At 48.1% G+C, this 20,892-nt stretch overlaps 1 protein-coding gene across 5 annotated transcripts in view; it reads left to right on the forward strand.

Moving 5' to 3' along the window:
- LOC103187635 (1-phosphatidylinositol 4,5-bisphosphate phosphodiesterase beta-1) overlaps positions 1–20,892 on the forward strand; it is a 228,872-nt gene that overhangs the window by 171,617 nt on the left and 36,363 nt on the right. For 4 of the 5 annotated variants that reach the window (XM_042333662.1, XM_042333658.1, XM_042333659.1 and 1 more), the window contains 6 exons: positions 3,605–3,751; positions 9,939–10,096; positions 10,737–10,819; positions 14,311–14,395; positions 15,921–16,095; positions 20,402–20,497. In XM_042333662.1, the coding sequence (XP_042189596.1) occupies positions 3,605–3,751; positions 9,939–10,096; positions 10,737–10,819; positions 14,311–14,395; positions 15,921–16,095; positions 20,402–20,497 (744 nt within the window). The remainder of the gene's footprint in view (positions 1–3,604; positions 3,752–9,938; positions 10,097–10,736; positions 10,820–14,310; positions 14,396–15,920; positions 16,096–20,401; positions 20,498–20,892) is intronic. The other variant, XM_042333660.1, reaches the window with a different exon arrangement.

The raw sequence follows: 20,892 nt of genomic DNA on the forward strand, positions 1-20,892 counted from the left end.
TCAGGCTGACAAACACACAGTGACTGAGTCAGGCTGACAAACACAGTAACTGGGCCTGGTTGACACACACACAGTAACTGTGCCAAGCTGACACACAGTGACTGAGCCAGGCTGACTCACATGGCGACTGAGCCAGGCTGACACACATAGTAACTGAGCCTGGTTGACACACAGTGTCTGAGCCAGGCTGCACACAGTAACTGAACTGAGCCAGGCTGACACAGAGTGACTGAGCTAGGTTGGCACGCAATGAGACTGGACCAGGCTGACACACACAATGACTGAGCCAGGCTGACACACACAATGACTGAGCCAGGCTGACACACAGTGACTGAGCCAAGCTGACAAACACACAGTGACTGAACCAGGCTGACACAGACAGTGATTGAGGCAGGCTGACACACAGTGGTTTAGCTAGGCTGACAAACACGCAGTGACTGAGGCAGGCGACAACAGACAGTGACTGAGGCAGGCTGACACATAGTGACTTAGCCAGGCTGACACACACACAATGACTGAGCCAGGCTGACACACATAGTGACCTAGCCAGTCTGACTGTGACTGAACTAGGCTGACACACGCAGTGCCTGAGCCAGGCTGACACATGTAGTGACTGAGCCAAGCTGACACACAGTCACTGAGCCAGGCTGACATACAGTGACTGAGCCAGGCTGGCACACAAAATGACTGAAGCAGGCTGACACACACAGTGACTGAGCCAGTCTGACACACACAGTGACGGAGCCAGTCTGAGACAGAGTGACTGAGCCAGGCTGACATTCAGTGACTGCGCCAGGCTGCACACACAGTTACTGAGCCAGTCTGACTGTGACTGATCCTGGCTGACACACACAGTAACTGCCAGGCTGCACACAGTGACTGAACTAAGCCAGACTAACACAAAATAACTAAGTCAGATTGGCACACAATGTGACTGAGCCTGGCTCAGTTCAGTCACTGTGTCTGTCAGCCTGGCTCAGTCATTGGGTGTGTATCAGCCTGGCTCGGTCTCCATGTGTCAGCCTGGCTCAGTCATGAGTTGTGTGTAAGCCTGACTCAGTCACTGTGTGTTTGTCAGCCTGGCTCAGTCACTGTGTGTCAGCCTGGCTCAGTTACTCTGTATGTCTGCCTGGCTCAGTCGCTGTGTGTGTCAGCCTGTCTGAGTCACTGTGTGTGTGTCTGCCTGGCTCAGTCACTGTGTGTCAGCTTGGCTCAGTCACTGTGTGTGTCAGCCTGTCTGAGTCACTGTGTGTGTCAGCCTGGCTCAGGCACTGTGTGTGTGTGTCTGCCTGGCTCAGTCACTGTGTGTCAGCCTAGCTCAGTCACCATCTGTGTCCGCCTGGCTAAGTCACTGTGTTTGTCAGCCTGGCTCAGTCATTGTGTGTGTGTGTCGGCCTGGTTCAGTCACTTTGTGTGCTAGCCTGGCTCAGTCACTCTGTGTCAGCCTGGCTCAGTCACTGTGTGCGTGTCAGTCTGGTTCAGTCACTGTCTGTGTCAGCCTTGGTTCAGTCACTGTATCAGGCTGACACATACAATGACTGAACCAGTCTGACACATACAATGACTGAGCCAGGCTGACACACACAGTGACTGAGCCAGGCTGACAAACACACAGTTACTGAGCCAGGCTGACAGAGTGACTGAGCCAGGCTGACAAACACACAGTGATTGATTGAGTCAGCCTGACACACACACAATGACTGAGCCAGGCTGACACACACAGTGACTGAGCCAGGCTGACACACACACAATGACTGAGCCAGGCTGACACACACAGTGACTGAGCCAGGTTGACACACACAGTGACTGAGCCAGGCTGACACACACAGTCCCTGAACCAGGCTAACACACACAGTCCCTGAACCAGGCTAACACACACGGCTGACATGCTTTGTAAGCGAATGTGGCAGCCAATTTGTACCCAGTGACGTCCCTGAAACAGCCTACAAGGTAACCTGGCAGCTGGTGAAATAATAACTTGACAAATCGATTGCCCATATTAAATGTGTTAGATCTGCAGTGTGTGGAATCTAGCATTGAGCCAAAGCAGTCGGCACGGCATTGTGTTTTTGAAGGAAATATTCCTCTTCCCAGTAATTTTCCATCACGGAATCGCAGTCTGAAGCATCAGTCCATCAATAATTCCCAATCCACTCTCTCGTTTTAAGTCATCCCCCAGAGTACATTACAACTGTAAAGGGATAGACTTGTGCTGCTTGAAATAATTAAGTAGAACCAGCAAGAATTGTGTGGTGTAGTACAGCAAGGCTGCTACGAGTCAGGGAAACCTGACAGGGATTTGTAGAGTTCTGTAGCTCAGTTGTTAGAGCACTCACCTCACAAGCAAAAGGACCTGGGTTCGGTTCCCGGCCAGGGCGAAACGTTGGGCAAGTTTCCTTACTCCACACACCTCTGTTTACCTGTTTAGCAGTAAGTACGAACCTGGTTGTTAGTCGATTGGTGAATCGCTTTTCCAGGAGTAATAATCCCTTCAAAATAAATAAATAATTTTTTAAAAATTTGGTCACTGAATCCATGGTTGTTTGTGGGACACTGCTGCGTTTTGCCCACAAAATATACATCAGTTCACTTTAAAGTACATCCTGTAGGGAGGACAGGATTGCAGGGCTATGGAGACAAAGCGGGCCAGTGGGATTGAGCTGGATTGCTCTTTTAGGAGCCTATGCAGACACGATGGGCCGAATGGCCTCTTTCTGTGCTGTATGATTCTATGATTCTATGATCCTGTGAAGCGCTTTGAGATGTCTCAAAAAAGTGACAAGACCCTGTATCAAATGCAAGGATTATCATTAATAATTCTATCCCGGATTCTCTCTGACTCACTTCTTCCCTCTCCCCTCATTCAGGGGTTGTCATAAAACGTACCATCATGGCTGAGCTGCTCTGTGAAAGAACAATCCATTCAGGCCCAACCCTCTTCCTCCCCTCTCCCCAAACCCTGGAAATGTTTCCTCTTTAGAAAACTATCTTGTTCCTCCTGAAAGCTAATCTGGAACCTGCCTCTCGCCCACCACCCCCAGCAGGACATTGCACACCTCAACAACAAAGCTTCTTCCTAATCTCCCCCTTTGGTAACGCACACACACACCCGCGGCTTTCAGTCACTGAGGGCGAGAGAGGACACAGCACAGATGGAAAGCGGTGCCAGTGGATGGCAAAGGGGGAAGTGGCCTGAGGGGCAGGATTGTGGTGACCAGCTGGGGGCAGCACAAAGTTTAGATGAACATGTTAGTAATGCTGAATGGTTCCACAATTACTTTGGTTGATAAAATTAACCGCAGAGTGGCTGGTGTTTGCATGTCAGACCTTAGCCTCAACTTTAGTCACTACCAGGGTGCCATATGTGCACTGGGACACTGCTGTGCGCTATTGGCTGCCACTTTTCACCCACACAATATACAGTCAATTGACTTTACAATAGATTCTGTGAAACATTTTGAGACGTCTCGAAGATGTGATAAGGCGCTATGTCAAATGCAAGGATTATTATTATTATGTTGACATGCTATTCTGTGTTGAAATCCAGGGTTTGGTTCTGATTTGCGGTTTCAGAATATGTGTGTGTGCGCTTCCCCCCTGTCAGGGCAGATCTCAGTGGATGGCCTGAAGCTATATCTGAGCGGCGATGAGAATAGTGTCGTCGCCCCTGAGAAACTGGATCTGAGTGAAGACATGACGCAGCCTCTATCCCACTATTTCATCAACTCCTCCCACAACACCTACCTTACAGGTAAGCCCACAACAGGGTCACTGCAGCTTTGGCAAGATCACAGGAACAGTCTGATCTCAGCCCTCCTCAACATCCCCCCATCACAGCATTCAGCTGTTTTTTATTTGAGTCCCAGTCTCCTCCTGGCCTCAACCCTCCTTCCAGGTAACCTGTTCAAGTCATTAATTACCCTCTGGGTAAAGACACACTTTGTGGTGTCTGTCCCCATCACCCCAGTTCTAGGCAGGCTCTACTGGCTCCCTATCGCCAAATGGATCGATTTCAAGATCCTCATATTCGTCTTTAAATCCATTTATGCCCTGCGTCTCTGAGCTGCAAACATCTTCCAGTTGAATGTCAACAAGACCGAGGCCCTCCTGCTTGGCTCTCATCAGTGCCCCCATACTTCGGGCACTGACAGCATCCCCTCCATAGATGCGCTCTACATCTCACAGAGCCAATACGGAACCTTGGCATCCTGTTCGACCCTCAACCATTCTTCATCCCCTACATAAATGCCATGACCCACTCCACTTTTCCCCACCTCCGCAACATTGTCCGTCTCTGTCATTGTCTCTCACCGCAGGCTGCCGAGACGTTCATCCACGCATTCATCACATCCAGGCTCGACTATGCAAACTCCCTGCTTGTTGGCTTCCAACGCCTCCCGCCAAAACCTGTAAATCATCCAGAGTTCTGTAGCCCATGTCCTCTCCCGCACCAGGCTCTGTGATCTGATCACTCCCATCTTCACCAGGCTCCACTGGCTTCCCATCACTCAGAAGATATAGTTCAAGATCCCAGTCCTCACCTTCAAAGCCCTCCACCACCTTGCTCCCCCCTACCTCTGCGACCTCCTAACTCCATTGGTGGGTGGGCCTTCAGCTTCTCTGCCCCTACCCTCTGGAACTCCATCCCAGAGTCCCTCCGACTCGCCCCTCTCTTGCCTCATTCAAGACCCGTCTCAAGACCCTCCTCTTCGACCGTGCCTTAGGTCACCTTCCACTGGCTCGGCATTGTGCTCCACCACTCTCAAGTGCTCTGTGACACTACCCTGCGTGAGGGGCCATATATAAATGCAAATTGTTGTTGTTGTTAAAATTGCCCTTTACAACTCTAAAACTATGTCCTCTTGTTCTATTGTCATTATGCATCCTAAAGTATTCCTCTGGGTTTACTTTTTCAATCCCATTTAAAATCTTAAACACCTCTGTAAGGTCCTGCACCATTCACGTGAGCAAACTGTAAGTCTCTGGTGAAATTAAACAAAACCCTGTTTTAGATAACACAACCGAGCTGTGCAGTGAAGTGTTTAACACAATCTACTCTCTGAATTTAGTAATTAACATGCAGGCTTTACTGAGCCCTATCTCTCCATAAAGAAACAGACGGATTCTCCTGACAGACTCCAAACAACAAAGCTGAGTCCAGGGGAGCCCCATTGTAACAACAACACAACTTGCATTTACACAGCACCCCTCATGCAGGGTAGTGTCCCAGAGCGCTTGATGTTGACAGAGCACGCCACTGAGCTGGGGGGAAGGGGAGGTGATCGTAGGCCCGGTTGAAGAGGCAGGTCTTCAGGCGCGACCTGAGATGGGGAAGGAAGGGACAAGCTGGAGGGATAGAGAAAGAATGTTCCAGAGTTTCAGGGCATAGTGGCTAAAAGCGCGCCACCGATGGTGGAACAGAGGGCACGAGGGACATGCAGGAGGCTAGAGCCAGTTGATCAGAGACAGTGAGTTGGGTTGGGGAGTAAGCAGGTCGGAGGGGTAGGGAGGTACCAGGGCATGAAGGGATTTGAAAATGAGTCTAAGGATCTTGAAATCAATCTGTTCATCAATAAGGAGTCAGTGGAGCCTGACTTGAACTGTAACACCAACCGGCTCCTCCACCCACCCTCTCATGCCTCGTCCATCCTCAACTCCAATGCCAACTGGGAGATGATGCTGGACTTCCTTGAATCCAAAGTCAAGGGGATCCGCTCAGCTGCCTCTACCCTTCTGTCTACTACCCCCTATGCATCTCCTCCTCTCACCCTAGCCCCTGTCCATCCCTCCCTCCACACCTTCAAACCTGCCTCCCACTCCTCTCTCATCACCACTGTAACACGCATAAAACTGACCACCTGCTCCCTCGACCCCATCCCTACCCCTCTCCTTACCTCCTAGCTACACCTCCTTGTCCCTTCTATTCACAAACATCATAAACTTCTCCCTGTCAAGTGGTACCACTCCTATCCTTAAAAAACCCTCCCTCGACCCATTCCTGCTCTCAAACTACTTCCCCATCTCCAACCTCCCTTTCCTCTCCAAGGTGCTGAAACGAGTCGTTGCTTCCCATCTTCGCTCCTTCACTCCCACCATTCCCTTCATGAACCCCTCCAATCAGGTTTCCGTGCCGCCCATAGCACAGAAATAGTCCTGGTCAAAGTGACAAATGACATGCTGTCCATCTGCGACCAGGGCTCCTTCTGCCTCTTTCGTCCTCCTTGACCTCTCTGCTGCCTTTGACACCGTGGACCACTCTGTTCTCATCCACTGCCTCTCCTTTCACTTCAACTTTCACGGTTCTGTCCTTGAATGGTTCAGATTGTATCTCTCACACCGTCTCCACTTTGTCTCCATAACCAGTTTTTCCTCTAGCCCCCGTACCATCTCGTGTGGCGTTCCTCAGGGCTCTGTCCTTGGTCCCCTCCTCTTCAACATCTATATGCTCCCTTTTGGTGACATCATCCACAGACATGGGGTCAAATGTGGATGACACCCAACTCTACCTCACTGCCTCCACCCTCGACTCCAGGACCACTGCTGTCCTGACAGAATTGTGTCGGACATCAAGTCCTGGATGAGAGCTAACTTTCTTCAGTTGAACATCAACAAGACTGAGGCTCTCCTGATTGGCTCCCGTCAGCACCTTCACACCTCAGGCACTGATAGCATCACCATCCATGGATGCACACTTCACCTTGCTAAGTCAAGCCGGAACCCTGACGTCTTGTTTGACCCTCAACTATCCTTTCTACCCCACATCCGTGCCATGACCCGCTCTGCCTTTCCCCACCTCCGCAACATCGCCCAGCTCTGCCACTATCTCACACCACAGGCCACTGAAACCCTCATACTCGCATTCATAACATCCAAGCTTGATTACGCTAACTCCTTGCTTGTTGGCCTCCCCAGATCTTCCCTCCATAGGCTGCACATCATCCAGAACTCTGCAGCCCGTGTCGTCTCCCGCACCAAGCGCCATGACCCTATCACCACCATCTTCGTCCGACTCCACTGGCTTCCCATCACATAGAGGATACAGTTCAAGATCCTGGTCCTCTTCTTCAAAGCCCTCCATGATCTTGCTCCCCCATACCTCTGCGATCTCCTAAATACCTACCAACCTGCCCGCACCCTCCGCTTAGTGGGCTCTGGCCTGCTTCACGTCCCCCACCTTGCCTGCCCTACCATTGGCGGGAAGTCTTCTGTCACTCTGCCCCCACCCTCTGAAACTCCATCCCATAATCCCTCCACTTCGCCCCCACCCTTACCTGCTTCAAGACCCATCTCAAGACCCTCCTCTTCGACCATGCTTTCAATCACCCTGCTCCCTCCCCTGCCCTCCACCCTCCCCAATCCCAATCCCCAGCTCAGGTCTGAAACACTGACTGTCCAGCACCTTGGAACTTAGTCCTAATGTGAAAGGCTGTATATAAATGTAATTTTGTTGTTGTTGTAACGCAGTTATTCGGACCAGGGCGTTAATGGGGTGCAGCATTGGACATTCACTGCACACGTACTCAGAAAGCCAGCCAGTTCCAATGGCAATTTAACACGTTGTTAAGATAATAATAATAATTCACCAGCAAGTCACATAGTCACTGCTCTTCACATTGAACCTTGTCAAGTTTTGAGACGTCTCCAGATATGTAAGGCAAGGATTATTCTTATACATTATGATTATTATTGCTGGACACAAATTGGCTGTCGTGTTCAACTACATAATACACAATCACTACACTTCATTAATAATCATATAATTGTTGCATTTGACACAGTCTTTCACATCAGGGGGATGTCTCAAACCGTTTCACATAATTTGCTGTAAAGTGTACTGACTATGTATCTTGCAGGAGAATTAATTATCTTTAAGGTTAAGACAAAATGTGAAAAGGTTGAAAGTAGGTGGAATTTAAGTACCAGAGGAAGATTGTCCACATGGCATTGACTGTCCAAGGAGCCTGTGACAATAATATAATAATAATCCTTTATTTGATATAGCGCCTGTTCACATCTTCTAGATCAGAAGCGTGTAGCCCGGAGAGGCAAGCTGGCCACTGTGGTTGGTGAGAGCCAATGCTTGGGGAACCTGGAGAGCATTGGGGTAACTGCTGGAGTCGAACCAGGGTCAGAAGCTTGTGGATTCAAACCCCCCACATTAGAGATTTGCAGCTCATACTCCAGGCTGACAAGGCTGTGCAGAGCTGGGGGAAATGCTTAATTAAACCGAGGTCTCGTTTGTGCCTGTTCAGGTGGACATTAAAAATCCCACAGCGCTATCTGAAAGTAGTCATTCTCTCTCTTTCAGTGTCCTGGCCAACAAACCCCCAAATAAAATTGGTCACTCTCTCCATGGCTGTTTGTGGAGTGTTACTGTGTGCAAATTAGCTGCCATGTTCACCTACAAAATGTATTGATGTTTGAGGCGTCCTCCCTACTTATATATATATAATAATCCTGGTATTTATTTTAGCGCTTTATCACATCTTTGAGACGTCTCAAAGTGCTTCACAGAATATACTGTGAAGTGAGTTGACTGTATATTTTGTGGGCGAAACACGGCAGCCAATTGTGTACAGGAGTGTCCCACTAACAGTCGTGGATTGAGTGACTACATTATTTTTATTTATTTTGAAGGGATTATTACCACGGGAAAAGCGATCCGCAAATCTACTAACAACCAGATCCCTACTTACTCCTAGGTAAGCAGAGACTTGTAGAGTGAGGAAACTTGCCCAACGTTTTACCCTTCCCATGAATCAAACTCAAGTCCTTTTCCTTGTGAGGCAAGTGCTCTAACCACTGAGCTGCAGGACTCCAGCACTACTTGATAAGGTGCTGCTTCTAGTGTGAGGATGGTTATCATTAACCAGCTAAAACCGCAGAAGTTTAGAAAACAGTCAAGTCCGAAGCTGGGGCTGCTGAGCGCACACACAGCAGCTTTCACTTTTTCATTGGAAGCTGTTAGCATGGTTGTTGAACACGCAGACAGAAGCTATGTTGAAAAGGATCTCCATGGCAACCAGTTTGTTACCGAGACAGAGCTGTGTTCACGCTTCTATAAATACCTCAAACTCAGATTCTAAATGTTATTTGTGTGTTGTTTTGAGCAATCCCAATGTAGTATTAATTGAGTATTTGTGGTGAATTTCACTGCTGTTTCAGCTGGTTAGGATCCACCAGTTATCACCACAACAACAACAACAAATTGCCTTTATGTGGCACCTTTCACATCAAGAGAACGTTACAAGGCGCTGAAACACGCATACTGGGGTCCGTCTCCCCAAACCTTGGCTCTCACTAACCTATGCCTAATATGCTCCACATTAGGTAGCAGAATGTGTCCCTCCAGGGAGATAGTGCGCATTCCATTGTAATACATTGGAATTTCTATATGTAGGTGGCATAGATATGATCCCATAGCGCTATTGGGAGAGAGAAGGGGTTCCCTTTCTCTCCTGACGTCCTGGCCGACAATCCCCCAGATAAAATTAGTCAATCACTCCATGATTGTTTGTTGGACATTGCTGTATGCAAATTGGCTGCCATGATTACTCATAAAAACACAGTCACCGCATTTACAGTAAATCCTGTGAAGCACTTTGAGATGACTCGAATGACGTGATTAAGGCACTGTATCAAATTAATTATTGTATTGTTTTTATACAGTGAAATTTTCTTAAGACGGACACACAGGGGCCAGCGTTTTGTCCGGCTTAAGTGGCGTCCGAGGTTAACCGAGGATAACTAAAATTTTCTTCCTGCCCAGCAGAGGAGAGGCGGCGCTTCCTCCCTCCCATTGTCGTTCTCATTGGTTCTCATCTCATTCTTACAAGCTTTCCCGCTGCTTGTCCAGCTAGGACCACCCTACCCATTAGGGCTTTGGCTTGCAGGGTTGCGCACCAGTTGAACTCCTCCCTTTTGCCCTGTGCATGCAGCGGGCCAGCTGGCTGGCCAGTCCTCGGTGGAGATCTACCGGCAGGTGCTACTGTCGGGCTGCCGTTGTGTGGAGCTGGACTGCTGGAAGGGCCGCACTGCAGAGGAGGAGCCTGTCATCACACATGGCTTTACCATGACCACTGAGATCTCCTTCAAGGTAACCTCTCCGCCGGGTGGGTGGTGGGGAGGTAACTGTGAAGGTTTGAGTTGCTGTCAACGTGAATTCACTGATTGACAGAGAGAGGAATGGTTTCCTCATCACAAGAATGGTGGTGCTGTTTTTGTGTGTGTTTGGCCTGTGTGCGCGTTTGTGCATGTGTGTTTGTGTGTGTGTCTGCATGTGTCTGATGGTATGCGTATATGTGTGTATGTTTTATTGAAAACATTACGGATGCTGGAATTATTATTATTATTATAATTATTATAATTCCAATGGAATCAGTGAATGGGCTGATGATTTGGGGGTGACAGAGGTGATCGGGGGTAACAGGGGCGATTGGGATGATTGGGGTGACTGGAAGTTGCCCCTCTTGGCTGCCAGCCAGACATGGGCATCATATTGTCTGGAGTGATTGTCGTCAGAGGAAGGAGAATGGACAGATCCTGAAGCCAATAACTATGACCCTGATGGATTGACTAAGGAGCAGTACTGGTTGTGTCTTTGGTGATGCCCAATGGTGGGAAAGCTGGTTAAATGGCCTCCAGAGCATTTAACAAAGGGACAATGGGTGGGCATGGACCAAGCTGAGTTAGAATAAAGATAGTTGTTAAATCGTTGCTATTTTCTACCTTGGCAGGAAGTGATTGAGGCGATAGCAGAGACTGCGTTTAAGACATCACCTTACCCTGTGACACTTTCATTTGAAAACCATGTGGATTCGTAAGTATTTGATTCAGAGATTTTAAGTTGGGGTGAAGTGCGGTAATTATCCCCCCCCCCTCACACACACACACTGTTTACAGGGTTGTTAAATTATTGGGACCGTACTGATTGAGCGAGAGACCGAGAGGAGAGGAACAAAGAAACAAAAATAATCACAAAGAAAATCCACACGTGTCCCTATGGCTCACTACCCACTATCCGCTGTCTCCACTCGACTGTCTATGGCCTCTTACTTGTCCCTCGTACCCTCCATTCCACCACTGGTGGCCGAACTTTCAGCCACCTCGCCCCGAAACTCTGGAACCCTCTCCCTCTATCCCTCTACCTTACTACCTCCTTTCCCACCTTCAGGACAGGCCTGAAGACCTTCCTCTTTGACCGTGCCTACAGTCACCTCCCACCGGCTCGGCATTGTGCTTTGCCTCTGTCAAGTGCTCTGGGATGCTATCCTGCGTGAGTGTGGCTATATAAATGCAAGTTGTTGTTGTTTGTACTCGAGCAACCAAAATGGTTTGGAACTTTTCCATCCAGAAAACTTGGTCTGTAATCATGGAGGATGGTGATACTTTTAATGCTAAATGGGCTGGCAGGCTAAGACTAGGTAGAATTCCAGTGCCGCCCCGGTGTATGTCAGCACGTGCTCCTAGTTTGTTATTGGGAAGGTTGTGTGATAATAATCCATCCGGAATTAATAATAATAATAATCCTTGCATTTGATATGGCGCCTTAATCATGTCTTTGAGATGTCTCAAAGCGCGTCACAGAATGTACTGTAAACTGTATATTGTGAGCGAAGCATGGCAGCCAGTTGCACACAGCAGTGTCCCACAAATGGGTCTCCTTGGATCTAAACTGGCTCCAAGGTGACGTGCCTGGCAATGGAATGTCAGAATCGAGCCAGCCCTCTGTGACGGTCTCTAGTCCGGTTCCTGAGCCAGGAGGGTCCTCAGTATTCCAGGGCACTGCTGATGACAGCACAGCCCGGCCCGGCTAATCAACAGGACCTGGAAGGGCAGACCAGTCACTGGGGGCAGGGAATCATCCCACTCAGCTCTTGTTAACCCTGCAAACCAAAGTCCTAACAGGGAGGGTGGTCCTAGCTGGACAAACTGTGGCCAATGAGCTATGCGGTTTTAGCTGGTTAGGCTCCAGCAGTTACCCCAACACACACTCTGATAGTTACGCAACCTGTGCCTAATACTTTCCGGAATTAGGTAAACAGGATGTGTCCCTCCAGGGAGAGAATGCGCATTCCATTCCAACAATCTCTCTCTGGGATTTCCATGTGTAGGTGGGATGCAGGGAATTCTCAGCTTGGTTTGGAGACTCTCAAGCACGGTGATAGGTTTCTTCAGGTGTCAGACACCCAGCTGGGCAAAAAAAATGTTGTGAGTAGGTGCGTGTGGAGGGAGTTTATCCCCAAAACTGTTGATGAAGGTTTGATAATTATTCATCCACAAAATATAGTCAATTCACTTTACAATATATTCTGTGAACTGCTTTGAGAAATCTTGAAGATGTGATAAGGCACTATATCAATTGCAAGGATTATTATTATATTATTATTATCACATTACTACCATGATGTGTGTGGATGTCCCCAGCACATGTCGCTGTCCTGGTACATGTCACACCTTCCTCTCTCCCCAAAAGGCTGTGGTTTCTGGATCCATTCATGTCTTCAAGCCTGAGGTGGATAGATATTTGTTAGGTCAGGATATCAAGGGATATGGGGCAAGATAGGTAATTGAAGTCGAGGTGCAGATCAGCCATGATCTTATAAAATGTCAGAACAGGCTCGAAGGGCTGAATGGCCTCCTCCTACTCCTATGTTTCTATGAAATGACATCGAGGCTTGGCACAGATTTAACCCGTTGCTTTACGAGGCATTTTTAATGGGTAAAAATTATATTCTGGTAATTGAATGTCAGTGAGGTAATAAATATGCTACAAAGCCTAAATGTAGATTCACACCAAAGGCTGCTGGTGTTTAAATCAATATAAAACTACAACTGGGAGTCAGTCGGCTTTCTCTGCTCTGACAGACAGAGAGATCGCTAGCTTGGGTTATCAGCTGCTCATTACCAGGGACTGTATCTAGCTGCTGTTTGGATAGTGTTTTTATCCAATTGCAATATTAGCTGAGGCTGTGTTGTAAGCCTGTGATATATGTGCCCTACGGTTGAGGAACTCAGTTCTTCCTTCTGTGATGGTGACTGTAATGTGTTTCTGCAATCTATCTTCCTTGTTTCATGGCTCCACTGGCTCCCAATCACCGAATGATCGATTTCAAGAATCTTTCACTCGTTTTCAAATCCCTTCATGCCCCCGCACCTCCCTATCTATCTGATCTGCTTACCCCCCCACTCCTGTTCCTCAATCCCTCCGCCTTGCCCCCTCCCTCCCCACCTTCAAATCCCACCTAAAGACCTTTTTGATCATGCTTGCGGTCACCTCCCCCCTCCCTCTCCCCCTGGCTCAGTGTCAGACTCCGTCACTGTCAAGCACTCTAGGACGCTACCCCATGTGAAGGACGCTGTATAAATGGAATTTGTTGTTGTTGTAAATGAGCAGATTCAAATTTAAAACTTCCTGAAGTATGAAACAGGAATTTTGCTGACCTCCCAGAGTCCTCACCATCCCTCACCCCAGAGAGACATCTACATCCCTAAAACAATTCCTTTATACAGCGCCTTTCACGTTGGGAGGATCTCCCAAGGCGCTGGACAGTCAGGGATTTGGACCAGAGCAGGGGATTGGGACAAGGAGGGATGGAGGCCAGGGAGGGTAGGGGTAGGAGGGTGGTTGAAGGCATGGGAGATCCCTCACCCCAGAAAGACTTCCTCACCAATTTCAACTCTAGATAAACATATGAAGTCCTTTAGATTAGAACACTCGTCTCACAAGCGAGAGGACCTGGGTTTGATTCCCGGGCAGGGCAAAACGTTGGGCAAGTTTCCTTACTCCACACGCCTCTGTTTACCTAGCAATAAGTAACAAGTAATGTTAAACGATTAGCGGATTATTTTCCGGGGGTTATAATTGCTTAAAAAAAGTAATAATTTGGTCACTCAATCCACAACTGTTTGTGGGACAGGGCTGTATGCGATTGGCACCCGCATTTCGCCCACAGAATTTACAATTCACTATACAGTATATTCTGTGAAGTGCTTTGAGAAGTCTTGAAGTTGTGATAAGGCTTTATATCAAATCAAGGATTAGAACATAAGGACATAAGAAATGCTGGACGAAGAAAGACCAAGGTCCATCTGGTTCGCCTTCCACCTTCCTGGCAGTCGCATGCACAAACTACGTATATGCTATACCCCATAATGTTATTTTCTAAAAGAAAACGAATCTGTGTTTGACAATTGAAGGATAATTGAAGCCCCAGGTTTTATTATTATTATTCACAGCTTGACGAAAAAAAAATGTTGTGACTGAGCATGTTGTTTGTGTAATTGTTCGATCTGGTTTTGTCCCTTTAGTCCTAAACAACAGGCGAAGATGGCGGAGTATTGCCGGGCAATCTTTGGCGACAGGCTGGTGATGGATGAGTTGGAGAAATACCCGGTGAGTGAGTGACGCTCTTTCTTACCAGCCTCTTGTGCCCTTTGCTATCTGAACACACATGCATTGGCGGCCTCGTGGCCACCCAGGGTGGCTGCACCAGCCTCTTGCCCAGTAGTCCTTTAGCTCAGTGGTTAGAGCACTCGGTGGTTAAAAGGCAGACAGAACCTCAGTTTAATGTCTCATTCAGAGGATGGCACCTCCAGCAATGCAGTGCTCCCCTCAGCACTGCACCCTGAGTGTCAGCTGAGACTCCATGGGTTTCAAGTCACCGATGTGGGGGCTTGAACTCACATTCTTCTGACTCGCTGTCAAGAGTGCAAGCGACCGAGCCAGGTTGACACACACACACACAGTGACTGAGCCTGGCTGACAAACACACAGTGACTGAGTCAGGCTTACACACAACTCATGACTGAGCTAGGCTGACACACACCCAGTGACTGAGCCAGGCTGACACACACATACACACACACTGACTGAGCCAGGCTGACACACACAGTGACTGAGCCAGGCTGACATACACAGTGACTGAGCCAGGCTAAGACAACTCCGAGGAAACCCAATGAATTTTCTAAAAAAAAGGCCGACAGCCAAATCAGCAGGTTCACTAGCTTCTCTTTGTCCACTTGAAATCAGGTTTATGTAGCTTAGTGGTTAGAGCACTTGCCTCGTAAGTGAGAGACCTGGGTTCAATTCCCAGGCAGGGCGAAACGTTTCCTTATGCCACACTCCTCTGTTTGCCTAGCAGTAAGAAGGAACCTGGTTGTTAGTTAATTGTCAGATTTCTTTTTTTGGTGGTAATAATTGATTCAAAAAAAATGATAATCATTTGGTCACTCAATCCACGACTGTTTGTGGGACACTGCTGTGACAAAATATACAGTCCATTCACTTTACAGTATATTCTATGAAGCGCTCTGAGAACGTCTCAACAATGTGATAAGGCACTGTATCAAATGCAAGGATTATTATTATATTGCTGCCTCCCAGCTGCCTCCCTTTTTGGTTTCTTTTGTTTCTCCTCAAGCAGCTGCCACGAACATGGTCGAGAGCCATTTACATTACCCGCCTGGCCTCACACCCATTTCTTGGCTCCACTTGACTTCAGCATAACATCTGTCACTGTCCCCATTTGCATCCCAGCTCACAGCAGAGGCTTGAACACTCAACATTAATCCAGTCTCACACAGCCACGCTCAAGTGGCCACTGTACATTTCTGAGCCGAGGCAGGTTCATCTCCCACCTTGTGCTGCCCCCGGCTGATCACCACAACCCTGTCCCTCGGGCCGTTTCCTCCTTTTCCATTCACCAGCACCACTTTCCTTCTGTTCTGTGTCCTCTCTTGCCCTCAATGACTGGAGGCCGTGCGTGTGAGTTACCAAAATATCAATCTATATCAAATGCAATATTATTATTGTTGTGGGTGAGAGGACAATGGTCAGAGATGGTCAGATCAGTTCTGGGCGTAGGGTTCAGTCGCCACGGTCCTCGGTCACATGATTGTACCTTTGCTTTATGTTCCAGCTGGAGCCAGGCGTGGCGCTTCCCAGTCCCCAGGATCTAATCGGTAAAATCCTCATTAAGAATAAGAAGAAAGGACACAAGTCGTCTGATGGGAGCAAAAAGAAGCTGTCAGAACAGGCGTCCAACACCTACAGTGACTCCTCCAGCGTGTTCGAGCCCTCGTCCCCAGGAGCAGGTCAGTGTCTGAACATGACCTTGGTGTGTGTGCAATAGATACTGTTACTACTAATAACTTGTGGAGTCTTGCAACTTAGTGGTTAGAGCACTCACCTCGCAAGCGAGAGGACCTGGGTTCCATTCCTGGGCAGGGTGAAAGGTTGGGTACGTTTCCTTACTCCAACACCTCTTTTTACCTAGCAGTAAGTAGGAACCCGTTTTTTAGTCGATTGGTGGATCGCTTTTCCAGGAGTAATAATCCCTTCAAAATAAATCAGTCAATAAATAATTTGGTCACTCAATCCGCAATTGTTTGTGGGACACTGCTGTGCACAATTGGCTGCCGTGTTTTGCCCACAACATTTACAGCCAATTCACTTTACATTATATTCTGTGAAGCGCTTTGAGATGTCTCGAAGACGTGATAAAGCACTGTATCAAATGCAAGGATTATTATTACTATTACTACGTGATGATGCTACTTGCATTTGTAATAGCTTGATTGTAGACCAATACAGCAATACAAAGACCAAAAAAATTTCAAACAGCAGTAATGCCTCACAACCTCTATGTAGTGAATGATCAATATTTCCTGGGAAAACTCCCTTCTGTTTACCAACATGTCCCACGGTGTTTAATGTCCAAAAGACGTTTGACAAAGTACAACATGAAAGATTCCTCCATAAACAGTGGTCAATGGATCTGAAGGACAAGACATGGCTGTGGATTCAGAATTGGCTGAAGGGAAGGAAGCAGAGGGTATTGTTAGGGGAGCCAGATCACCATAGGGATAGGCTTCAGGGGTCTGTAATGTACTGGGACAACAACAACAAAATTACATTTGTAAAACACCTTTCATGGTGGGAGGATGTTCTAAGGCGCTGAACAGCACCTGGAACACTGCAGGCAGCTCTGGTCTGGTCACTGCGACATAAGGGACTCCCAGGGCCTAGAGACAGTGCAGAGGAGCAACAAGGATGGTTCCCAGTGTGAGAGGAATGAGCTGTGAGCGACGATTAGACAAGCTCGGGCTCTTCAGTCTTGAGAGAAGACGACTCAGTCAGGGCCTCGTAGAAGTTGTAACATTTTAAATTAGATTGAAAATAAAACCCAGATCATTACTTTCAGATGCATCGAGACAGTAGAACAAGAGGACACAGGGTTAGAGCTGTAAAGGGGCAATTTCAGTACAGACACCAGGAAGTGTTTCTTTACCCAGAGCGTAATTAATGACTGGAACAGGTTACCAGGAAGGGAGGGGTTAGGCCAGGACACTGGGACTCATTTAAAAAGCAGCTGGATGCTGTGTTGCGGGGATGGTAGGGTGGGTGTTGGGGAGGGAGGAGATCAGATGGACCGAAAGGTGAAATGACATGTTGTGAAATGACAGTGGTATGACTACGGGGTGACATTTGTTATGCACTGTCAGATCCAAAAGCTTTATAAGAATCATCTGTCAGCCTGGCACATCGAGTGACTGACTCACAGACAAGACAGAAAATCTCTCCCCCACATAGAATGGGAAGAAAGCGAGCAAGAAGCATCAAAGCATTTTACATGGAATACATACATCTGAATACAGAGGGATAAGGAGAGAGAGACGTGTGTGAGCAACGCGGGTCATATTATTATTTGTTACCTGCTATTACCCTTTCACCAACTTCCATATACATGTCTTTGAGAGGGATTCAGCGATGTGATTAGAGCCTTGGGACATCTTTCCGACGTGAAAGACGCTATACAATTGTAATCTTGTTGTTGTTGTTATTCAGCAAGAGTCACAGACACCTCACACAGATCCCGTTACAATGTTCTGCTGGGTTGATTAGCCTGTAACTCCATCTCGTGGTTAGTCTGTAGTGATGCAGCTCTACTAACAAAGCTCCCTGTCAAACAATAATAATCAAAATAATCTTTGTATTTGATACAGAGCCTTTCATGTCAAGATGTCTCAAAGCTCTTTACAGGATTCTAATGTAAAGCAATAATAATAAAAATAATAATATAACAATAATAAGAAGAATAACAAGAATAACAACAAGAATAATAATAATAATAATTGAGCAGCTTGTAGCGCTTCACAGAATATACTGTAAAGTAAATTGACTGTATATTTTGTGGGGGAATCATGGCAGCCAATTGCACACAGCAGTGTCCCACAAACAGTCGTGGATTGAGTGACCAGATTATTATTATTTTTGTTTTTGAAGGGGTAATTGCCCCCAGAAAAGCGATCCACCAATCGAGTAACAACTGGGTTCCTACTAACTGCTAGGTAAACATTGGCGTCATAGAGTACAAAAAAAGACATGATAAGGCTCCATCAAATGCAAGGATTATTATTATTATAAATTGGTTGTTGTTATGCACTGTATCAAATGCAATTATTATTTCTGATTAAGACTCAATCTGGCTGTTACACGTGTCATGTACAATACCATTAGGTTGGGTGTACAACAACAACAACAACAGCAACAGCTTGAATTTATATAGCGCCCTCCACGCCAGATGGCGTCTCAGAGCGCTTTACACTAACGGATCCTGGGGCTGAGCCAGGGGGAGGGGGAAGAAGGTGACCAAAGGCGTGGTCGAAAAGAAAGATCTTCAGCCGAGACCTGAAAATAGAAAGGGAGGGGGCGAGGCGAAGGGAGTGAGGAAGGGAGTTCCAGACCCTCAGGGTGTAATGGCTAAAGGATCGGCCGCCGATGGTGGAGCGGAGGATTCGAGGGACAAGGAGGAAGCCAGACCCGGTGGAGCGAAGGCAATGGGCACTGTTGTGAGGAGAGAGGAGGTCAATGAGATAGGAGGGCGCAGAGGAGTGGAGGGATTTGAAGACAAGGGTGAGGATCTTGAAGTCGATTCTCTCTGGGACAGGCAGCCAGTGCAGTCTGGCAAGGACTGGGGTAATCGGGGAGTGGAGTTTGGTACGGGTGAGAATGCGGGTGGCAGAGTTCTGGATGACCTGGATTTTATAGATGGTAGTGGAGGGGAGACCAGCGAGGAGGACGTTTGAATAGTCCAGCCGAGAGGTGACATGGACCAGGGTTTCAGCAGCTTTTGGGGTGAGGTGTTGGCGGAGACAGGCGATGCTTCGGAGGAGGAAGAAAACGGTGCTGGTGAGGGACCGGATGTGGGGGAGGAAGGATAATTGGGGGTCGAACCTGACGCCTAGGTTGCATATGGGATTTGGAGAGTTTTAGGGGGAGGTCGGGTAGGTGGAGGAGGTGAGAACCATGAGATTTAAGATGTTGATTTAAGAGTATGACTTCCGTCTTGTCAACGTTCAGCTGAAGGAAATGCACGCTCATCCAGCCCCTGAGATCTGACAGGCAGGCTGACAGAACATCAGGGACTGGGTTCGCAAAGTGAGGTGGAGAAATAGAGTTGGGTGTTGTCCGCATACATGTGGAAATGTACCCCATGTCTGCGGATGACATCCTCAAGAGGGAGCATGTAGATCAGAAAGAGGAGGGGGCCAAGGATGGATCCTTGGGGTACCCCGCAGGTGACTGGGTGAGAGCGGGAGGAGAAGCCGTTTGTGCAGATGTACTGCTGGCGGTTCGTGAGGTAGGATTCGAACCAGACGAGTGCGGTTCCACTGAGGTGGATGACGGAGGAAAGGCGGTGGAGGAGGAGGATGGCGTGATCGACTGTGTCGAACGTGGCGGAGAGGTCCAGGAGGACAAGGAGGCAGAGGGAGCTCTGGTCACAGATAGAGAGGATGTTGTTTGTGACTGTCTCTGTACTGTGGGAAGAGTGGAAACCGGACTTGAGGGGTTCGAAGAGAGAGTGGGAGGAAAGGTGTGTGCAAAGTTGATTGGCAACAAACGTGTTCCAGGACTTTTGCGAGGAAGGGCAGGTTAGAAATAGGGCGGTAGTGGCTGGGGGTGAGGGATCTAGGGAGGGTTTTTTCAGGAGGGGGTGATGACAGCAGTTTTGAGGGGGGCAGGGACTGATTCAGAGGAGAGGGACTGGCTGATGACGTCAGCCAGTAGTGGGCAGAGGAAGGGTAGCTGGGTGACCAGCAAATTGGTGGAGAGGGGGTCGATGCAGCAAGTGGTGGGTTTCATTGAGGTGATGGTGTGTGAGAGGGAGGAGGGAGAGATGGGGAGGAAGGAATGTAGGATGGGGTCGTGGTAGGAGCTGATGATGGGGCGGGTGAAGGGGACGGAGAGGGGTTGGTGGTGGGTGACAAGAGGCAGAATCACAGTACAACCACGGTGGGCATGTCAGTCACACAGTGCATCTCAGTCTGCTCCTCAGCTCATTTACCCACCACGTCACAGCATATGCTTTTCAGCTGTTTCTCTGTGTCTGTCCAACAGCCTCCACCAACCCAGAGATGCCAGACATCAGCCAGACCCCTGCTGAGTCAGGAAAGGAGACAGCCGAGCAGAAAGCTCCTGGGAGAAAATCCATAGGTCAGAGCTTTGGCTACTCTTTTGAAATATGAAGTGTTTCCCTGCTGCTGGAAGGTGGGATGAGATCACACATAAGATCACATGAGTGGTGCGGATAAAGAACCCTTCAGCCCATCTGCTCTCAGTCTGTCAGGCCACCCCTCCCCCCTCCCGTCCTCCCATTGACAAGGCTATATTATAAGTAGCATAAATCCGCAAAGTAATAATGAGTTTGTCAGAACTCAAATAAAAGTCATAGACCTGAAACATTAACTAATTTTCCTCTCTCCATGGATGCTGCGTGTTCCCAGTGTCTTCTGAGGTTTCCAAGTATCCCTCCTACACATGGAAATCCCAGAGAGAGATTGTTGGAATGGAATGTTCACTCTCTCCCTGGAGGGACACATCCTGTTTAC

Source organism: Callorhinchus milii, unplaced genomic scaffold (assembly GCF_018977255.1).
Source record: "Callorhinchus milii isolate IMCB2004 unplaced genomic scaffold, IMCB_Cmil_1.0 Scaffold3, whole genome shotgun sequence".
Lineage (NCBI taxonomy): Eukaryota > Metazoa > Chordata > Chondrichthyes > Chimaeriformes > Callorhinchidae > Callorhinchus > Callorhinchus milii.